This window comes from Cynocephalus volans, chromosome 17, assembly GCF_027409185.1.
Source record: "Cynocephalus volans isolate mCynVol1 chromosome 17, mCynVol1.pri, whole genome shotgun sequence".
NCBI classification, from domain to species: Eukaryota; Metazoa; Chordata; class Mammalia; order Dermoptera; family Cynocephalidae; genus Cynocephalus; species Cynocephalus volans.
Genome location: NC_084476.1, coordinates 977,763 through 994,507, shown reverse-complemented (window position 1 = coordinate 994,507; position 16,745 = coordinate 977,763). Strand labels below are relative to the sequence as shown.

General features: G+C 52.7%; 1 protein-coding gene across 1 annotated transcript in view; it reads right to left on the bottom strand.

Annotated features, from left to right (window-relative positions):
- Positions 1–16,745, bottom strand: part of PNPLA7 (patatin like phospholipase domain containing 7) — a 74,646-nt gene that overhangs the window by 10,765 nt on the left and 47,136 nt on the right. Inside the window, 5 exon segments of the mRNA XM_063082551.1 lie at positions 3,532–3,650; positions 4,528–4,710; positions 8,762–8,930; positions 9,364–9,427; positions 15,923–16,072. Of these exon segments, the coding sequence (XP_062938621.1) occupies positions 3,532–3,650; positions 4,528–4,710; positions 8,762–8,930; positions 9,364–9,427; positions 15,923–16,072 (685 nt within the window).

Below are 16,745 nucleotides of genomic sequence, written 5' to 3'. Positions count from 1 at the left end.
AGAACTCCAGTAGGCTCTTCACAAAAGAAGATAGGCAAACAGCCAACAAGCACATGGCGGAGAATCCAGTATCATTGGTCATCAGGGAGAAGCGAATCAGAATCACGAGACACCACTGCAGGCCACGAGAACGGCTTGCATGGAAAGCACTGACCATGCCAGGGGCTGGCAGAGCATAGCAGCTGGAACTTTCATACACCGCAGGCGGGGGTGTAAAGGGTACAACTGCCTCATGACCAGGTAAGTCCATGCCTAGGTATCTGCCCAAGAAGAAAGAAAACATGTCCACAAAAAGATTTGTACAGAATGGCTATAACAGTTTTGTTCTTTGTCACCTCTCCCCCAGGGTGACAGAGACGCAAAAGATGACTCAAATCCCATTTCTCCTGAGCAGTGAGAGGCCTGAAAAGATTAATTCCAGACAAATCCTGCAAGGGAGAAGAATCCTTGGAAACTAACCTTGAATCAGGGTTCTCTCTCAGTATTTATTGTCCAGGCAAGAAAGTTACAGAAAAGGAACACAGGTGGTTACAAAAAGAACAGTTAGATATTCGTCATGGCAACACTTGGTTCCCCAAGAAACTTAAACAACTGAAGACTTTCCCATCACTAGGTTTACCTGCGCCAAGGGCATCTGCCCTATGAGCCAACATTTTTGCTGTGTTGCAATTCTTTATCTACAACAGAGACTTTAGCCCTGGGAAAGTGTCCTGTCTTTCCCAAGCTTAATATTTTTATGTACAATTCTAAAAAGTTAGGCCCTGTAACATACATTTGCTTTATTAATGTTGGTACCCTCCACAGTTCCTAGTAACCAAAGACAGAAGACACCCAAATGCCCGTTGACAGGAAGAGGGTGGGCGAAGTGTGGCGCACAGTGAGTATCACCAAGCAGGCCACCAGGGACGCAGTCAAGAGCACAGACGTGCCGCAGACATGCCACGCTGAGTAACCAAAGCCAGACACAGACGAGCACACAGTGGGACGCGCGAGCGAGCAAACAAACAAGAGCTGCCCGCACTGCTGTTTTCAGAGAAGCAGAGTGTTCGTCAGTGAGACAGAGAGAATGCTGTGGGTGAAAGCACTCAGACATCAGAAATATTTTCGCAGAAAATATCGGTTGGAAGATATATTTGAAAAAAATCTCCCAGAAAGTAGAAAAAAAGGCAGAGATGAAGAATATGGGAGAGAAAAGATATGGGAATTAGAGGATTCATGTAGGATGCCCAATATCTGACTATCAGAAGTTCCAGGAACAGCAAACAGAGAAAAGAGAGAAGGAAACATTATTTAAAAAAGTAAAAATTTCCTTTTTTTTTTTTAAAAGATGACCGGTAAGGGGATCTTAACCCTTGACTTGGTGTTGTCAGCACCACGCTCAGCCAGTGAGCAAACCGGCCATCCCTGTATGGGATCCGAACCCGGGGCCTTGGTGTTATCAGCACCGCACTCTACCGAGTGAGCCACGGGCCGGCCCCCCCTTTTTTTTTTTTTTTTTTTTAAAAAAAGTAAAAATTTCCCAAAGTTGAAGTTTATGAATTTCCAAATGTGAAAGGGCCCACAGGGAGTCCAGTGTAATGAATGAAAAAAGAACCACACCCTGGCACACCATCATGTACTTTCAGAATACCAAGAATTAAGATAATCTCTTATAAGGTTCCAGAGGAAAAAACATGGCTCATAAATAAAAATAGCACTAAACTTCTCAATAGAAACACTAAATGCTACAAAAATGGTAGAACCATGCCTTAAAAATCCTTAGGGAACATTATTTCCATCTAGAATTCTATACCCAGTCAAATTATCATCCAAGTATGAGAATAAAATGTGGACATTTTCTGATGTGCATAGTCCTAAAAGTTTTACCTCCCATGCATCTTCTCTTAAGGAAGTTTCTAGAGAATGTATCCACCAAAATGAGGACCATATCAAGAAAGATGAAGACATGGAATGCAGAAAACGGAGTTGAACACAGCAGGGAAAGAAAGGTAGCTCCCAGGACGACGGGTAAGGAAAATTCCAGGGCAACACCCCAGCAGCACACTAGAAAGAGCAGGCAGAGATAAGGGGAGGCTGCAGGGCTTCAGGCAGGACGACTCCTGAGCATAATCAAACAGAGATGACCTGGCATGCCTGAACATACTGAGAGGAGGCTGATGCTTCCAGCAGAGTGTCTGTGGGCCAATTTATGATGCCCAGAAAACAGCACATGGCAAATGCAACAATGTTAACTCCAAGGAAGGAAATGTGACCACAGTGTATAGCACAGCAGGACTCATCTCCAAGCAAGACTCACACTGCCCAGATAACATGCACGGTGAGCGCTGGCTGGACAACTGACTGGAGCACAGTGGGATTATGAGTGGGAAAGAGGGGGACAGATCCACAGGCAGACTCTGACCCACTACGTGTGGTTGGAGGGGATTAAGATATCAATAATCTAAAACTGGAAAAAAAAATTAGTAGAATGGGAATATTATTTAGCAGAGAGCCAAAAAAAAGTTGGGAGTGCTTATTTCTGGGATTTCTCTGGATTTGGTGCTGGGAGGGGTCGGCAGACGACTGCTGTTTTGTGATATGTGCCTTATAGAACCATATGGCTTCTATCTACTACCTTGATTAAAACTATATTTTCATTTAAAATGCTGCTGATCTGGCCTGCAAACTAGGTCTGAGTCTGGGCCCACTGCTACAAGCCACCCCACTGTACCAGACCCACAGGAAGAACCAGGGTCCTCTCCCCCAGCCTGGCAACCTTGTGCAAATCATCTAACTCTTCTAGGCCAGTGTCCTCTGCCTTCAAGTAGAAGTGTGGCACAAGATGGGCATCACAGTCCTCAGACTCGGGGCTGCTAAGATGCCACGTGCACAGGTCAAGCCCAGGCCAAGCAGGACTGGTACTGTGAGGTGGGAGGGATCCAGGGAGAGGCCAGCAGGCAGCTCAGCAGGGACCTGCCCAGGCCCCAAGGGACACAAAGGCCTGGCAGAGGCAGGAAGCTCTGTCCCACACCGTCATGCACACGTGGTTCACCCCTCAGGACGCTCTCGGGCTCCCCTTCTGTTCCAAGTGTACATTTCTCTTTAACAAAAACTAAGTACAGGAGAAAGGAGGTGGGTGTGAGGGGACACCTCGGGGAAGAAGTCCTGTGGGTTAAAAGTCCTTTCAGTAACTCACCCCCCCAAAGAAGTAAAGGATGCCTCACTGACTCCTGAGCGGGCCAGGTCATCGCTCTAGAAGCTGTGTGCTAAAACAGACAGAAGCTCACCAGGAGCCCGCTGGAGAGACTGGCAAAGGACAAGAACAGGCTTCAGCGGCTAAGACGCGAACGAGCACTTCTAAGCAGGGACGATCAGGACAAGCACATTTTCTTCTGCTAAACTGACATTGCTAAAACTGTGGCGGTTCCGGGCAAGAGGACATGCCCTTGTCCCATCTACGGCGACTCTCCCAAGGACATGTCAGAGGTCGGGTCTGGGGCCACCGTCACTATACACACATGGTGACAGCGGCAGGTGGAAGGGGGCACTGACCTGGCTCCCCCTCCCCCGAGCACCAAGGCGATGGCATTGCCCTTCAGCACCCGCGCCAGGCGGGAGAAGTCCAAGTGCCGGTCCGGGGGCCGCTGGAAGACACGCGTGTACATCTCCACCTGTGAGAGGAGCCAGCAGATGGCAGGGGCCGGTTCCGGACCCCACCCCCGAGGCTGAGTATCCGCTTTTCCTAACTCAGAATCCTCTCCAGGACACGGCAGGGTCTGTCAGCACCCAGTGCCCAGGCGGGGCCCCAAGGGAAGCCCCAGCTAAGCTGCAGAGAGGGCGTCGGCAGAGGACACAGGTGTGTGAGCAGGCCCTGTGGGCGGCCAGGCCACCAGAGACCATAGAGCCCCTCAGAGCTGTCCCCAACAGATCCCCCAAGCCCCGATGGCCCCTGTGGCAGATGTGCCCTCAGGGGCTCAGGCTCCAGGGCAGAAATGCAGCCCTCAGGACACAGTCCACTGAGCAGGGGGGCCCGGGTGGGCCGCAGCATGCGGGCAGCCTCTGCACTCTCCGTCCACCCGTCCCCCGGGCTCCAGGGTGCCCGCAGGAGGAGGTGCCTCAGGATTCGTGTCTGTTTCTGCCTGAAGGAAGAGGCAGTCTCAGCCAAGGGGCACTGTGAGGCTGAATGGGAACTCTCAGGCTCAGCCTCTGACACCCCCGTCTGGGGCTCACCAGCCCCTGGTGGCCTCTCTGTACTGTGCCTGCACCGTGCTGGGCCTCCTCCTACCAGCAAGGCACACCAGCATGTGTAGCCACGAGAGTCCTGGAGAAGGTGGCCAGGATAACATGAGCTCACAACCAACGTTCGTGAGCACACACAGAGGCAGGCCACCCTAATCGGAGCCCCAAAGAGCTCAGGTGTTCGCAAACCGGACAGAGAATATAAAGAAGGTTTGGAGTGTTGAAGGAAGCACGCAGAGGTCGGAAGAGAGCTGCGTTCTGGAGCCCAGGAATCTCACTGGGCCAGCCCACACCTGTGCCAGGTCTCACCAGCTTGGGCAAGATCCTTCTGGAGAAGACACGGCATGGGCAGCGGAGATGCGGGTGGCCGGAGCACCAGCTCCTCATGTTAAGCCACTCCACGGTGCGGGACGGTGCGGGCCCCTCCTCCCTGTGCAGCAGGACCAGCTGCTTCTGGGCGCGCACGGCTGTGTTCTCCAGCATCTGCTCCAGCTGGGGGAAGGCAGAGCCCACACATCAGCCAGCTCAGGTGGCCGAGGCCCCTCATTGGATGCCGCCTTGCTGACCACCCCACAGGACAGAAAGGTCTGAGGGCAGGGACCCTGCAAGGAGCTTCCTGGTTTGTATATCAGCTCGGCTGTGGCACAGCTGTCCTGGGGGGTCTGCCCAGCTATCTGTGCTGGGCGGGGCTGTGGGCTGGAAAACAGAGCCCCCCCCTCTGTTTCTCTAACACTGCCTCATCCACCATGCTGCAACCTTCTGCGAATGCTCATCCTCACAAGGGAGCACCACTCCGTGCAGACTGGGAACACATCAGAGATGAGGAATTTCTCAGCTGCCCCAGCATGAGACAGCACAGCACAAGCTTGAGATGAGACAGCGCATGTGCAGAGGAAGTTCAGGGAGTGCCCGCTGAGGGCGTGGGGAGACCCCATCCACACCCGTGAAGCTGGAGGCAGTGGACAGGGCGTGGAGCACACAAAAACCACACAATTGCAATTTGGCGATGCCTGGGGGGACCTGAAGACCCAGCAGTCCCCTGACTGAAAATGAGTGAGCAGAAGGGAGTACTCACATGTGGAGATGAGATGAGAATGAGCGAGCAGAAGGGAGTACTCACACGTGGAGATGAGATGAGAATGAGTGAGCAGAAGGGAGTACTCACACGTGGAGATGAGAATGAGTGAGCAGAAGGGAGTACTCACACGTGGAGATGAGAATGAGTGAGCAGAAGGGAGTACTCACACATGGAGATGAGATGAGAATGAGTGAGCAGAAGGGAGTACTCACACGTGGAGATGAGAATGAGTGAGCAGAAGGGAGTACTCACACGTGGAGATGAGAATGAGTGAGCAGAAGGGAGTACTCACACGTGGAGATGAGAATGAGTGAGCAGAAGGGAGTACTCACACGTGGAGATGAGATGAGAATGAGTGAGCAGAAGGGAGTACTCACACGTGGAGATGAGAATGAGTGAGCAGAAGGGAGTACTCACACGTGGAGATGAGAATGAGTGAGCAGAAGGGAGTACTCACACGTGGAGATGAGAATGAGCGAGCAGAAGGGAGTACTCACACGTGGAGATGAGAATGAGTGAGCAGAAGGGAGTACTCACACGTGGAGATGAGATGAGAATGAGCGAGCCGAAGGGAGTACTCACACGTGGAGATGAGAATGAGTGAGCAGAAGGGAGTACTCACACGTGGAGATGAGATGAGAATGAGTGAGCAGAAGGGAGTACTCACACGTGGAGATGAGAATGAGTGAGCAGAAGGGAGTACTCACACGTGGAGATGAGATGAGAATGAGCGAGCAGAAGGGAGTACTCACACGTGGAGATGAGAATGAGCGAGCAGAAGGGAGTACTCACACGTGGAGATGAGAATGAGCGAGCAGAAGGGAGTACTCGCACGTGGAGATGAGAATGAGCGAGCAGAAGGGAGTACTCACACGTGGAGATGAGATGAGAATGAGCGAGCAGAAGGGAGTACTCACACGTGGAGATGAGATGAGAATGAGCGAGCAGAAGGGAGTACGCACACGTGGAGATGAGAATGAGCGAGCAGAAGGGAGTACTCACACGTGGAGATGAGAATGAGTGAGCAGAAGGGAGTACTCACACGTGGAGATGAGAATGAGTGAGCAGAAGGGAGTACTCACACGTGGAGATGAGAATGAGTGAGCAGAAGGGAGTACTCACACGTGGAGATGAGATGAGAATGAGTGAGCAGAAGGGAGTACTCACACGTGGAGATGAGAATGAGCGAGCAGAAGGGATACTCGCACGTGGAGATGAGAATGAGCGAGCAGAAGGGAGTACTCACACGTGGAGATGAGAATGAGTGAGCAGAAGGGAGTACTCACACGTGGAGATGAGAATGAGTGAGCAGAAGGGAGTACTCACACGTGGAGATGAGATGAGAATGAGTGAGCAGAAGGGAGTACTCACACGTGGAGATGAGAATGAGTGAGCAGAAGGGAGTACTCACACGTGGAGATGAGAATGAGCGAGCAGAAGGGAGTACTCACACGTGGAGATGAGATGAGAATGAGTGAGCAGAAGGGAGTACTCACACGTGGAGATGAGAATGAGTGAGCAGAAGGGAGTACTCACACGTGGAGATGAGATGAGAATGAGTGAGCAGAAGGGAGTACTCACACGTGGAGATGAGAATGAGCGAGCAGAAGGGATACTCGCACGTGGAGATGAGAATGAGCGAGCAGAAGGGAGTACTCACACGTGGAGATGAGAATGAGTGAGCAGAAGGGAGTACTCACACGTGGAGATGAGAATGAGTGAGCAGAAGGGAGTACTCACACGTGGAGATGAGATGAGAATGAGTGAGCAGAAGGGAGTACTCACACGTGGAGATGAGAATGAGTGAGCAGAAGGGAGTACTCACACGTGGAGATGAGAATGAGCGAGCAGAAGGGAGTACTCACACGTGGAGATGAGATGAGAATGAGCGAACAGAAGGGAGTACTCACACGTGGAGATGAGAATGAGTGAGCAGAAGGGAGTACTCACACGTGGAGATGAGAATGAGCGAGCAGAAGGGAGTACTCACACGTGGAGATGAGAATGAGCGAGCAGAAGGGAGTACTCACACGTGGAGATGAGATGAGAATGAGCGAACAGAAGGGAGTACTCACACGTGGAGATGAGAATGAGTGAGCAGAAGGGAGTACTCACACGTGGAGATGAGAATGAGCGAGCAGAAGGGAGTACTCACACGTGGAGATGAGAATGAGCGAGCAGAAGGGGATACTCACACGTGGAGATGAGAATGAGCGAGCAGAAGGGAGTACTCACACATGGAGATGAGAATGAGCGAGCAGAAGGGAGTACTCACACGTGGAGATGAGAATGAGCGAGCAGAAGGGGATACTCACACGTGGAGATGAGAATGAGCGAGCAGAAGGGAGTACTCACACGTGGAGATGAGAATGAGCGAGCAGAAGGGGAGTACTCACACGTGGAGATGAGAATGAGCGAGCAGAAGGGAGTACTCACACGTGGAGATGAGAATGAGCGAGCAGAAGGGAGTACTCACACGTGGAGATGAGAATGAGCGAGCAGAAGGGAGTACTCACACGTGGAGATGAGAATGAGCGAGCAGAAGGGAGTACTCACACGTGGAGATGAGAATGAGCGAGCAGAAGGGAGTACTCACACGTGGAGATGAGAATGAGCGAGCAGAAGGGAGTACTCACACGTGGAGATGAGAATGAGCGAGCAGAAGGGAGTACTCACACGTGGAGATGAGATGAGAATGAGCGAGCAGAAGGGAGTACTCACACGTGGAGATGAGAATGAGCGAGCAGAAGGGAGTACTCACACGTGGAGATGAGAATGAGCAAGCAGAAGGGAGTACTCACACGTGGAGATGAGATGAGAATGAGTGAGCAGAAGGGAGTACTCACACGTGGAGATGAGAATGAGCGAGCAGAAGGGAGTACTCACACGTGGAGAGCTGCACAGCCGTGCCAATGAGTGTTGAGGAAAAAGGGAATTTCAAAATGACAGAAAAGAGGGCACTATCTACAGTCACATGTCCATAACGAGGCTGCGGTCGACAACAGGCTGCGCACATGACGGTGGCTGCACCACCAGCCCCGGCGTGTGGTAAACTGCACCGCCTGGTGTGTGCACCTACACTCAGTGATGTTTTGCACAGCGACAAAATTGTCTAATGATGCATTTCTCAGAAGGTATCCCTGTCGTTAAGCATGATTATGTTTGAAATTACAACCCTCAAACAGTACTTTACACACACTGTAAAAGAGTGAAAGGTGGACCGAGGCTGTGCCTTCCCAGGAGGCCACCTGGGGGCAGTGGCACTTGGGCACCTGCCTTGTGTTGTGCTAAAACCAGCAGAGGAAAACATAACAAAATGTTTTTACAAAGGTAGCAGATGTCAGGGTGTCAGCTCCTCATGTGTCCCTGGAAGTTTCATTCAAAGGAAAAGAGAGAAAATCAGACGGCTCTGAAGAGAGGGGCTCCTATGTCCACCCTGTGCACCCCTGCGGGACCCCCACTCACCTCGCCCACCACAGGCTCCTGCTCGCCCAGGCCGACAATGAGGACGCAGTCGGCCTGCCGGACGCAGTGCTGGGTCCAGGGCGGGAACGTGCTGTCCGCCTGGTAGAGCACGATCCAGTGGATGTCCTCCTGCTGCCCCAGCCAGCTGCAGAGCCAGTACTCGTGGACGCTGCGAGCACAGAGGGGGCCTCACCTTCCACAGATGCCTCCCAGGGTCCACTCCTCAGAGAGCCCTGGCACCTTGACCAGCAGCTGGCCCCCTCCCAAAGAGGAAGTGGAGGGTGAGGACCAGCTATCGCCCCTTCCCCTCTGGCCCGTCCCTGGTTCTCGGGGATTCCTTCAGGGTCTGGGTGGTCAAGCAGAGGCTGCAACTGAGCCCGGAGGTTGGGGGCTCCGTGGGGCGATCAGCAGAAGATGGAACGTGGGCTGTCAGGTGACAGGGAGCATCCTGAAGACCCCCTGGGACTCCTGACAGTGCCCAACAGGGCAAAGTTGCCAGGTGTGTGTTGGGTGACAAGAGTGAACAAGGGACAGGTGGGCATGCAGACACCACGGCAGATGCAATGGAGGCATTTCTACACAGGTGCTGGAGGCCAGCATACCTGTCCAGAGCAGCAAAGCCCAGGCGCTGCTTGACATTGTCACTGGTCAGCAGCAGGACTGGGCCTGAAAACACAACCCCAGTTAGGGAAATCTGTCCTGGTAGGCCCCGCAGACACGCAAGGAAGCAAGCACGTTCACTCCCTCTCCCGGAGGTCTGCTTCCCCTGAAACTGCCACCAAGCCCTTTGCATTTCCAGCGGGGAAGCACCCGCAGCCCAAGCCTCCACTCCCTGCTCCCAAGAGCCCCAGGCAGGAACCTCTCTGAACCTTGGCCTCCTCGTCAACATGCAGAGGAGTCGAATCTCTGTATCCCTAAAACTGTGTGTGTCGGGGGCAGGGGAAGCATGTGAGATAATGCAGTTTCCAAATCCAGATAAGTGAGGCTGGCCGGATTCCAACATGCTGTAGGTCACTGATACCGAGACGCCTGTCTTTTCACCTTCCGTGTTGCACAGACACAGTTGTCAGGACCTGCTCAACCAGGAGAGCCAGCATCGGAACCCACGGAAAGGCCACCAAGGGTTTGGGAGAAAAGCCGAGGGGAGAGTGGTGCTCGTTCCCTGGCACCCACAAGCCGGGGTGGAGGAGGACCCGGAAGCCCAGGGCTGCATGTGGGAAGCTGGAGGCACTGTGGCATTCCTGCGGGTTTACCGCTGCAGGCACAAGGAGGTCTAATCCTTCCAAAAGAGCTTTCTCGGGAGTATACGGTTAAAAGCCAAGACATGAGAGGTCACTGTACCAAATTTTAACTGGCAGCATGTGTTTCTCAGAGGCACAAAAGCAAGCGAGCATCTTGCAAGTGGAGTGCCCCGATGACACAGTGATCTGACCCGGCCCAGCTCGGAAGGCACTGAATGAGCACCAGGCAGGTGAAGCAGCTCCCTTGGGGGAGGCTCAGAGAGAAGGACACCCGTCCCTGTCAGTGCTACACTCCCAGTCTCACAGGTTGGAGCTAGAAGCTCAAGTCAGGGGCGACACAGAGGAGCCTTCTGGGTCATCCCTCACAACCTGTGCCCCTCTCCTGTGAAGACAGGCCTCCTGCATGGTATGCAATGTCTCCACCTCCAGGTGCCAGGAGGCCACCAAGACGAGACAGGCAGGCCGTGTCTGGCTGCTGCAAAATGGAGGTGCCGGCCCGAGGCCCACGGGGAGCCCCGGGCTGGGCTCCACCTGCCCCTTAGTGCAGTCTACTGCTCTAGGCCCCCCTGCCTGGATATGAGTGTTTCTGGGGGGCCAGCAACAGGGAAGTTCCAATGTGGTGCTCTGGGTTCCAGCTCCTGCCCGTCAGACGCACTAACCTCCCACTCCTGGGTAGAGACTGCTTCAGGCCCAGAAGTTCTCTGTAGGGAGGCACAGAAGAGCAGGTGGTGGACAGGGCAGAGGGCAGACCTCTGTACCTCGCTAGAGTCCAGTCGTATAAGGGACAGCATGGCTCACCAGCACTACCTGCCTCCTGCTCCAGCCTGGACAGTCACTGCCAGCCTGGCTGCCAAACAGCTTCCTCCCCAAATTCTGGAAGCCAGAGGGAAAGGGAATAACACCTTCAAAGTGCTAGAAGAGAATGACTATCTACCTAGAATCTCCACTCAGCACAGACACCCTCAGAAGTGAGGGTGACCTGCCAAAGAAGGTCACTCGACTTACGGCAACAGTGACACTGCAGTACAGTGGGCAAAGTGTGGTGTTCATCAACGCAAGTTCGGGGTCAACTAAATGTTACGGGATGGCCGTCCCCTTCCTGGCTTGTAGTTCTCAAGAATGACTGTGGAGCGTGCTGGGGACGCAGCCTCCTCAGACAGGGAGGGACTGGCCAGACAGCCTGGGCTTTGTTCCAGTCCCCACTAGAAACAGAATGTTCCTCAAGGATTTCTGCCAGTGTGTCTATTTCCCTGGGGTAAAAACCCAGGGTGGGCTGCTTTCTGGGGTCCTGGGCAGCTTTTCTGAGCCTTGGCAGACAGGCCGGCAATGAATCCTCGGCTCCCGAGTGCCTTGCTGCCCCTCTGTAAGTAACAAACCCACTTCCGCTAACTTGTGGGTGCGAGTGTTCCTTCTCACTGGACGCAGGCTAGTAACGGGGGCGCAGCGAATGTGCTTTGCACGTATTCCTATAGAAGAAACAAATCTTGACTCCTACCTTACACCATAACCAAAATAAATCCCAAGTAGACTGTAATTTTAAAAGGAAAGGTAAGACTATAATAAAGTTTTTAGAAGAACATCTTCATAATTTGGGAGAATGAAATTTCTTCAATAAAATACAACAGCAATACCACGTAGGGAATTTTTGATAAATTGGTCTATATTAGAATTAAGAACTTCCGTTCATCAAAAGACAGCATTAAGGGCTGAGCCTGTGGCGCACTCGGGAGAGTGCGGCGCTGGGATCGCGGCGACCCTCCCGCCCGCGGGTTCGGATCCTATATAGGAATGGCCGGTGCACTCACTGGCTGAGTACCGGTCACGAAAAAGACAAAAAAGACAGCATTAAGAGAATGAAAAAGCAAACCACGCCTGGAAGTAGACCCACGTAAGTATCGTCAACTGATCTTTGACACAAGAGCAAAGGTAACCCAGGGGAGAAAAGAGCCTTTCAACAGATGGTGCTAGAACAACTGGACGTCCACATGCAGACACAGACTTTCCACCCTTCACGAAAATTACCTCTAAGTGGATCACAGGCCTGAATGTAAAATACAAAACTATAAAACTCCTAGAAGATAATACAGGAGAAAATGCAGATGACCTTGGCTTTGGTGATGAGTTTCTAGATACAGCAACAAAAGCCTGATCCGTGGAAAAAATAACTGATAAGCTGAACTTCTGTTAGATTAAACACCTCTGCTCTGCAAAAGACATTGTCAAGAGAATAAAAAGATAAGTCACAAACTAGGGGAAAATATCTGCAAAAAAGTTACTTCTGACAAAGTCCTATTATCCAAAATATACAAAGAACTCTTAAAACTCAACAATAAGAAAACAACCCAATTAAAAAATGGACCAAAGATCTGAAAAGTCACCTCATCAAAGAAGATATACTGATGAAAATAAGCCCATGAAGAGATGCTCCACATCACGTGTCACTAGGAAAGTGCAAACTAAAACAAGATGCCACTTCGTACCTCATTAGAGTGCCTGACACCACCCAAAGTGGACGAGGATCCCAGGGAGCAGCAAGGCCCTCGGCCACCGCTGCTGGACTCGCAGTTAAACAGCCGCTCACCACACAATCCGGCAACCACGCTTCCTGGTACTTACGCAAAGGAGCGGAAAACCCACGTGCACACAAAAGTCTGCACAGACTTTGACACCAGCTTGACTCAGACTTGGAAGCAGCCAAGGTGTCCTTCCACAGGTGAGTGGGCAGACACACAGTGCTGCATCCAGACCATGAAGGATGACTCAGCATGGAAACGAAATGAGCTACCCAAGCCATGAAAAGGCACAGAGGAAACTTAAACACGTGTCGCTCCCTGAAAGAAGCCACGTGGAAGTGCGATTCCAACTCTAGGACGCTCTGGAGAAAAGAGCAGTGGCTGCCAGGGGTTGGGGGATGGACAGGCAGAGCACACGGGATCCTCGGGCAGCGAAAACACGGTGCTCTGAGGGCCGGCCCGAGGCTCACTCGGGAGAGCGTGGCACTGACAACACCAAGGCAAGGGTCGAAGTCCCCTTACCAGTCACCTTTAGAAAAAACAAAACAAAACAAAAACAAACAAAACCCCCACAACACTCTGTATGATGCTGTCATGGTGGACGCACGTCATTACATATTGTCCAGCAAGAGTGAACCCTAATGTGAACAGTGGCCTCCGGTGACAATGATGTGTCAGTGCAGATTCATCAATTGCAACAAATATGCCACTCTGGTGGGAGACGCTGACGGTGGGGGAGGGGGTATACAGGAAACCCTGTACCTTCCTCTCAGTTTTGCTGTATCCTAAAACTTCTAAAAAATAGTCTATTAAAAAAAGAAAAAAAAAAAAAAATAGTTTTGCCACACACACCAAAAAAACTCTCAATGGTAAGAAAACAACCCCCAATGAGAAAATAAGCAGAAGATGTGACTGGACACTTCACAAAAAGAACACACAGACCGTGAATGAGTGCATGAAAAGACACAAAGCGCCCCACCACTAGGTGAGTCCAATTGAGACCATGAGGTGCCACCACCACACTCCCACTAGCACAGCTAGAACACACAGGACAATGCCAGCGGCCAGCCGGGAGAGTGTGGGACGGTGCGGCCCCTGCAAACAGTTCTGAGGTTTCTTATAAAACCAACACTCTCTGACCACACTTATCACACTCCTGGCACCTGATCGCAGAGAGATGGAAACTTAGGTGCACACAAAAGGCATCAAACAAATAGCCACAGCAGCTTTACCTGTGACACACCACAACTGGGCACAGCCCACACACCCGCACGGGCTGAGCGGTGGAAGAAACTGTGACATCCGCAGGGCAGAGGCTCCTCTGCAGCAAGAAGGAAGAAACCATCAGCATTCAGCATCGTTCCGAGTGAAGAAAGCCAGCATCAAAAGGCCACACACTGCATGGCTCCACTTTTATGGCTCTATCAGAATGACAAAATTACAGAGAAGGAGAACAGATCTGTGGCTGCCACAGAGCATGGGTGTCAGGGGCAAGTGCAAAGGGGCAGCTGGAGGGGCTCTCCACAGAGATCGAGCAGTTCTGCAGCCCAGCTGTGGTGCTGGCCAAAGACCTACACCTTGTCAGATGGCGCACACACGTCCACACGCACGCACACTTCCACACATGCATAAACACACACGCGCACACAGAGGAGGGCACATAAAAACCGGTGAAATCTGAAGTGGGACTACGTATTGTACAAATGTCAGCTTCCGGTCTGGATGTTGTCACTTAAGGAGTTGCTGCTGGGGACTCAGGCACAGGGCACGTGGGCTCTCCTCACTGTTGTGGAACTTCCTGTAATTCTACAATTATCTCAAAACAAGCCTTTTTAATAAAAAAGAGAATCACCTAATATGAAGCGACACATACATCTGCTGTGCACTTGAAGATGCTTTTGGACATAATGAACAATCTGGCCAATATCACTGGAAATGAATGCAAATTTTACACACAACTGGAACATTTGTTGAGAAACAAAATCAAGACATTAGATGTGGCAATTAATACATATGAGGTGTTTACTGTAGTATCGTCCAATTTTATAACTCTTTCTTTTGGCATTTAAGTTTTCTAATTTTCAAACAGGCAGAAAGCACTCTCCGTGGTATTTAAACAGACACCTCTCTCATGGTGTGCTGTTCCAGGACAATTCCACAGCGCTTGCTGCACTCGACACTGCATCGTTTCAGACACAACCCTGAAGCTTTGAGTACAACCCTCCACAGAAAACTGATTTACAGTCTATCATGTGATCACTCACAATTAGATGACAACTTGCAAATAAAGTGTTAAGAAGAATACAGAATGCCTTACAATTTTAGGGATCCCCAAGCATTCTCAGGAGCCTCAATTTCTTGTTCTAGCATTCCAAAATGAGACACTTGTCAAGAATTTGGAAATACTGCCCAAGCAACCTGACTGCAACGGAGGCATTTCCATGCGGTGTGCTGGCTCCGCCAGTCACCTACTGCAGAGTCCTCTCAGAGGAGCATCGCAGCTGCATCTGCCCACAGCAGCACAGAGCCAGGACAGGCTGGGGAGGGGAGGTCTGTGCACAGAGGGACAAGAACAGGCTCCTGGGGAGAGGGGGGTCTGTGCACAGAGGGACAAGAACAGGCTCCTGGGGAGAGGGGGAGTCTGTGCACAGAGGGACAAGAACAGGCTCCTGGGGAGAAGGAGGTCTGTGCACAGAGGGACAAGAACAGGCTCCTGGGGAGAAGGAGGTCTGTGCACAGAGGGACAAGAACAGGCTCCTGGGGAGAAGGAGGTCTGTGCACAGAGGGACAAGAACAGGCTCCTGGGGAGAGGGGGGTCTGTGCACGGAGGGACAAGAACAGGCTCCTGGGGAGAGGGGGCTCTGTGCACGGAGGGACAAGAACAGGCTCCTGGGGAGAGGGGGGTCTGTGCACGGAGGGACAAGAACAGGCTCCTGGGGAGAGGGGGGTCTGTGCACGGAGGGACAAGAACAGGCTCCTGGGGAGAGGGGGGTCTGTGCACGGAGGGACAAGAACAGGCTCCTGGGGAGAGGGGGGTCTGTGCACAGAGGGACCTCCCTAGGTCCCTAGCACTCTGGACCCTGGAGTGTCCCCAGCTACAGGAGAGCTCTTCACCTCAGGACGTCCTGCAGGGAGGCCACAGGAGGGTCGCTGACATGTCTCCAGGCTGCTCCTCGCAGCACAGTGCCCCTTCCAGACCCTTGAGACCCTGACATTCCCAGAGTTGTGGGCTCAATGTGGAGAGCCCCCTCAGAGCAGAGCCTCCCCCAGGCTCACAGTCCCTCAGTCCAGGGCAGCTGAGCAGGAGTGGTCACTTTTTAAAATCCCAGACACTGTGTGCCACAAAGGTTGGCCTGAAAGGGTGGGGGCAGGGGCAGTGGCGGGTGTAGCTGTTGTGGCAGGCTTACCAATGGCACTGAGGGCGTGCTCGAGCTCCAGGGTGAAGGCAGTGAGGGGCACGTCCTCGGACACTGGCATCGCCGCCACCGTGGACAGGTTGCCGGCTGGGTTCCCTATGTCTCACTTGCTGCCCTCCGCATGCAGCCCAAACGGGTGACCTGCAGAGCACAGGGCCAAGGATCAGGCAGGGGGGCTGGGCTGTGGAGGGTCTAGCCCGGGTGTCTGCAGACGACATCTCGGCACAGTGACTGTCAGAGCACACCCGCATGCCCTTGGATTCCGCACACCAGCACTGGTGAGCTCCGGGTGCTGACCAAGGGGGTGGACTCATCCTGACCCACTGAGCCATGGTGACTCAGGGGGCAAACAAAATGTAGGAAAGAACATGAGGCCCAGAGTGAGCTCACACGGGAAGACATTCTGCCAGAGGAGAGGGTTCCTCCCCTGAGCCAGGCCTCTGCAGTCCTGCCACCACTCACTGGAGGACAGCGAACACAGCGCTTGGAAGACCCACGGACGTGCCCTTATTCTCTTACGTGCGTGGGGTTTCCAGAAAGCAAGGGAGGCACAGACCAACCCACAGGAAGGCTGGGAGCGGTTGGGGGCAGACCTGGGGAGACACCAGCAGACCCGAGCCTGTGAGGGGAAGTCAAGGAGGGAGAGCCTTCCTCTGCCCGAGACCACGGGCCTCCTAGGGTGCCACAAAGGGGCGCACCGAGACGGCTGGGAGCTCCTCCTGGAGCCCTCACCTGGGCTGTGGGGCCCCCCAGCCAGCACGGCAGCAAAGACAGAGATGGGTCCCTTTGCCACTGGAAGTTACTTCCAATAACA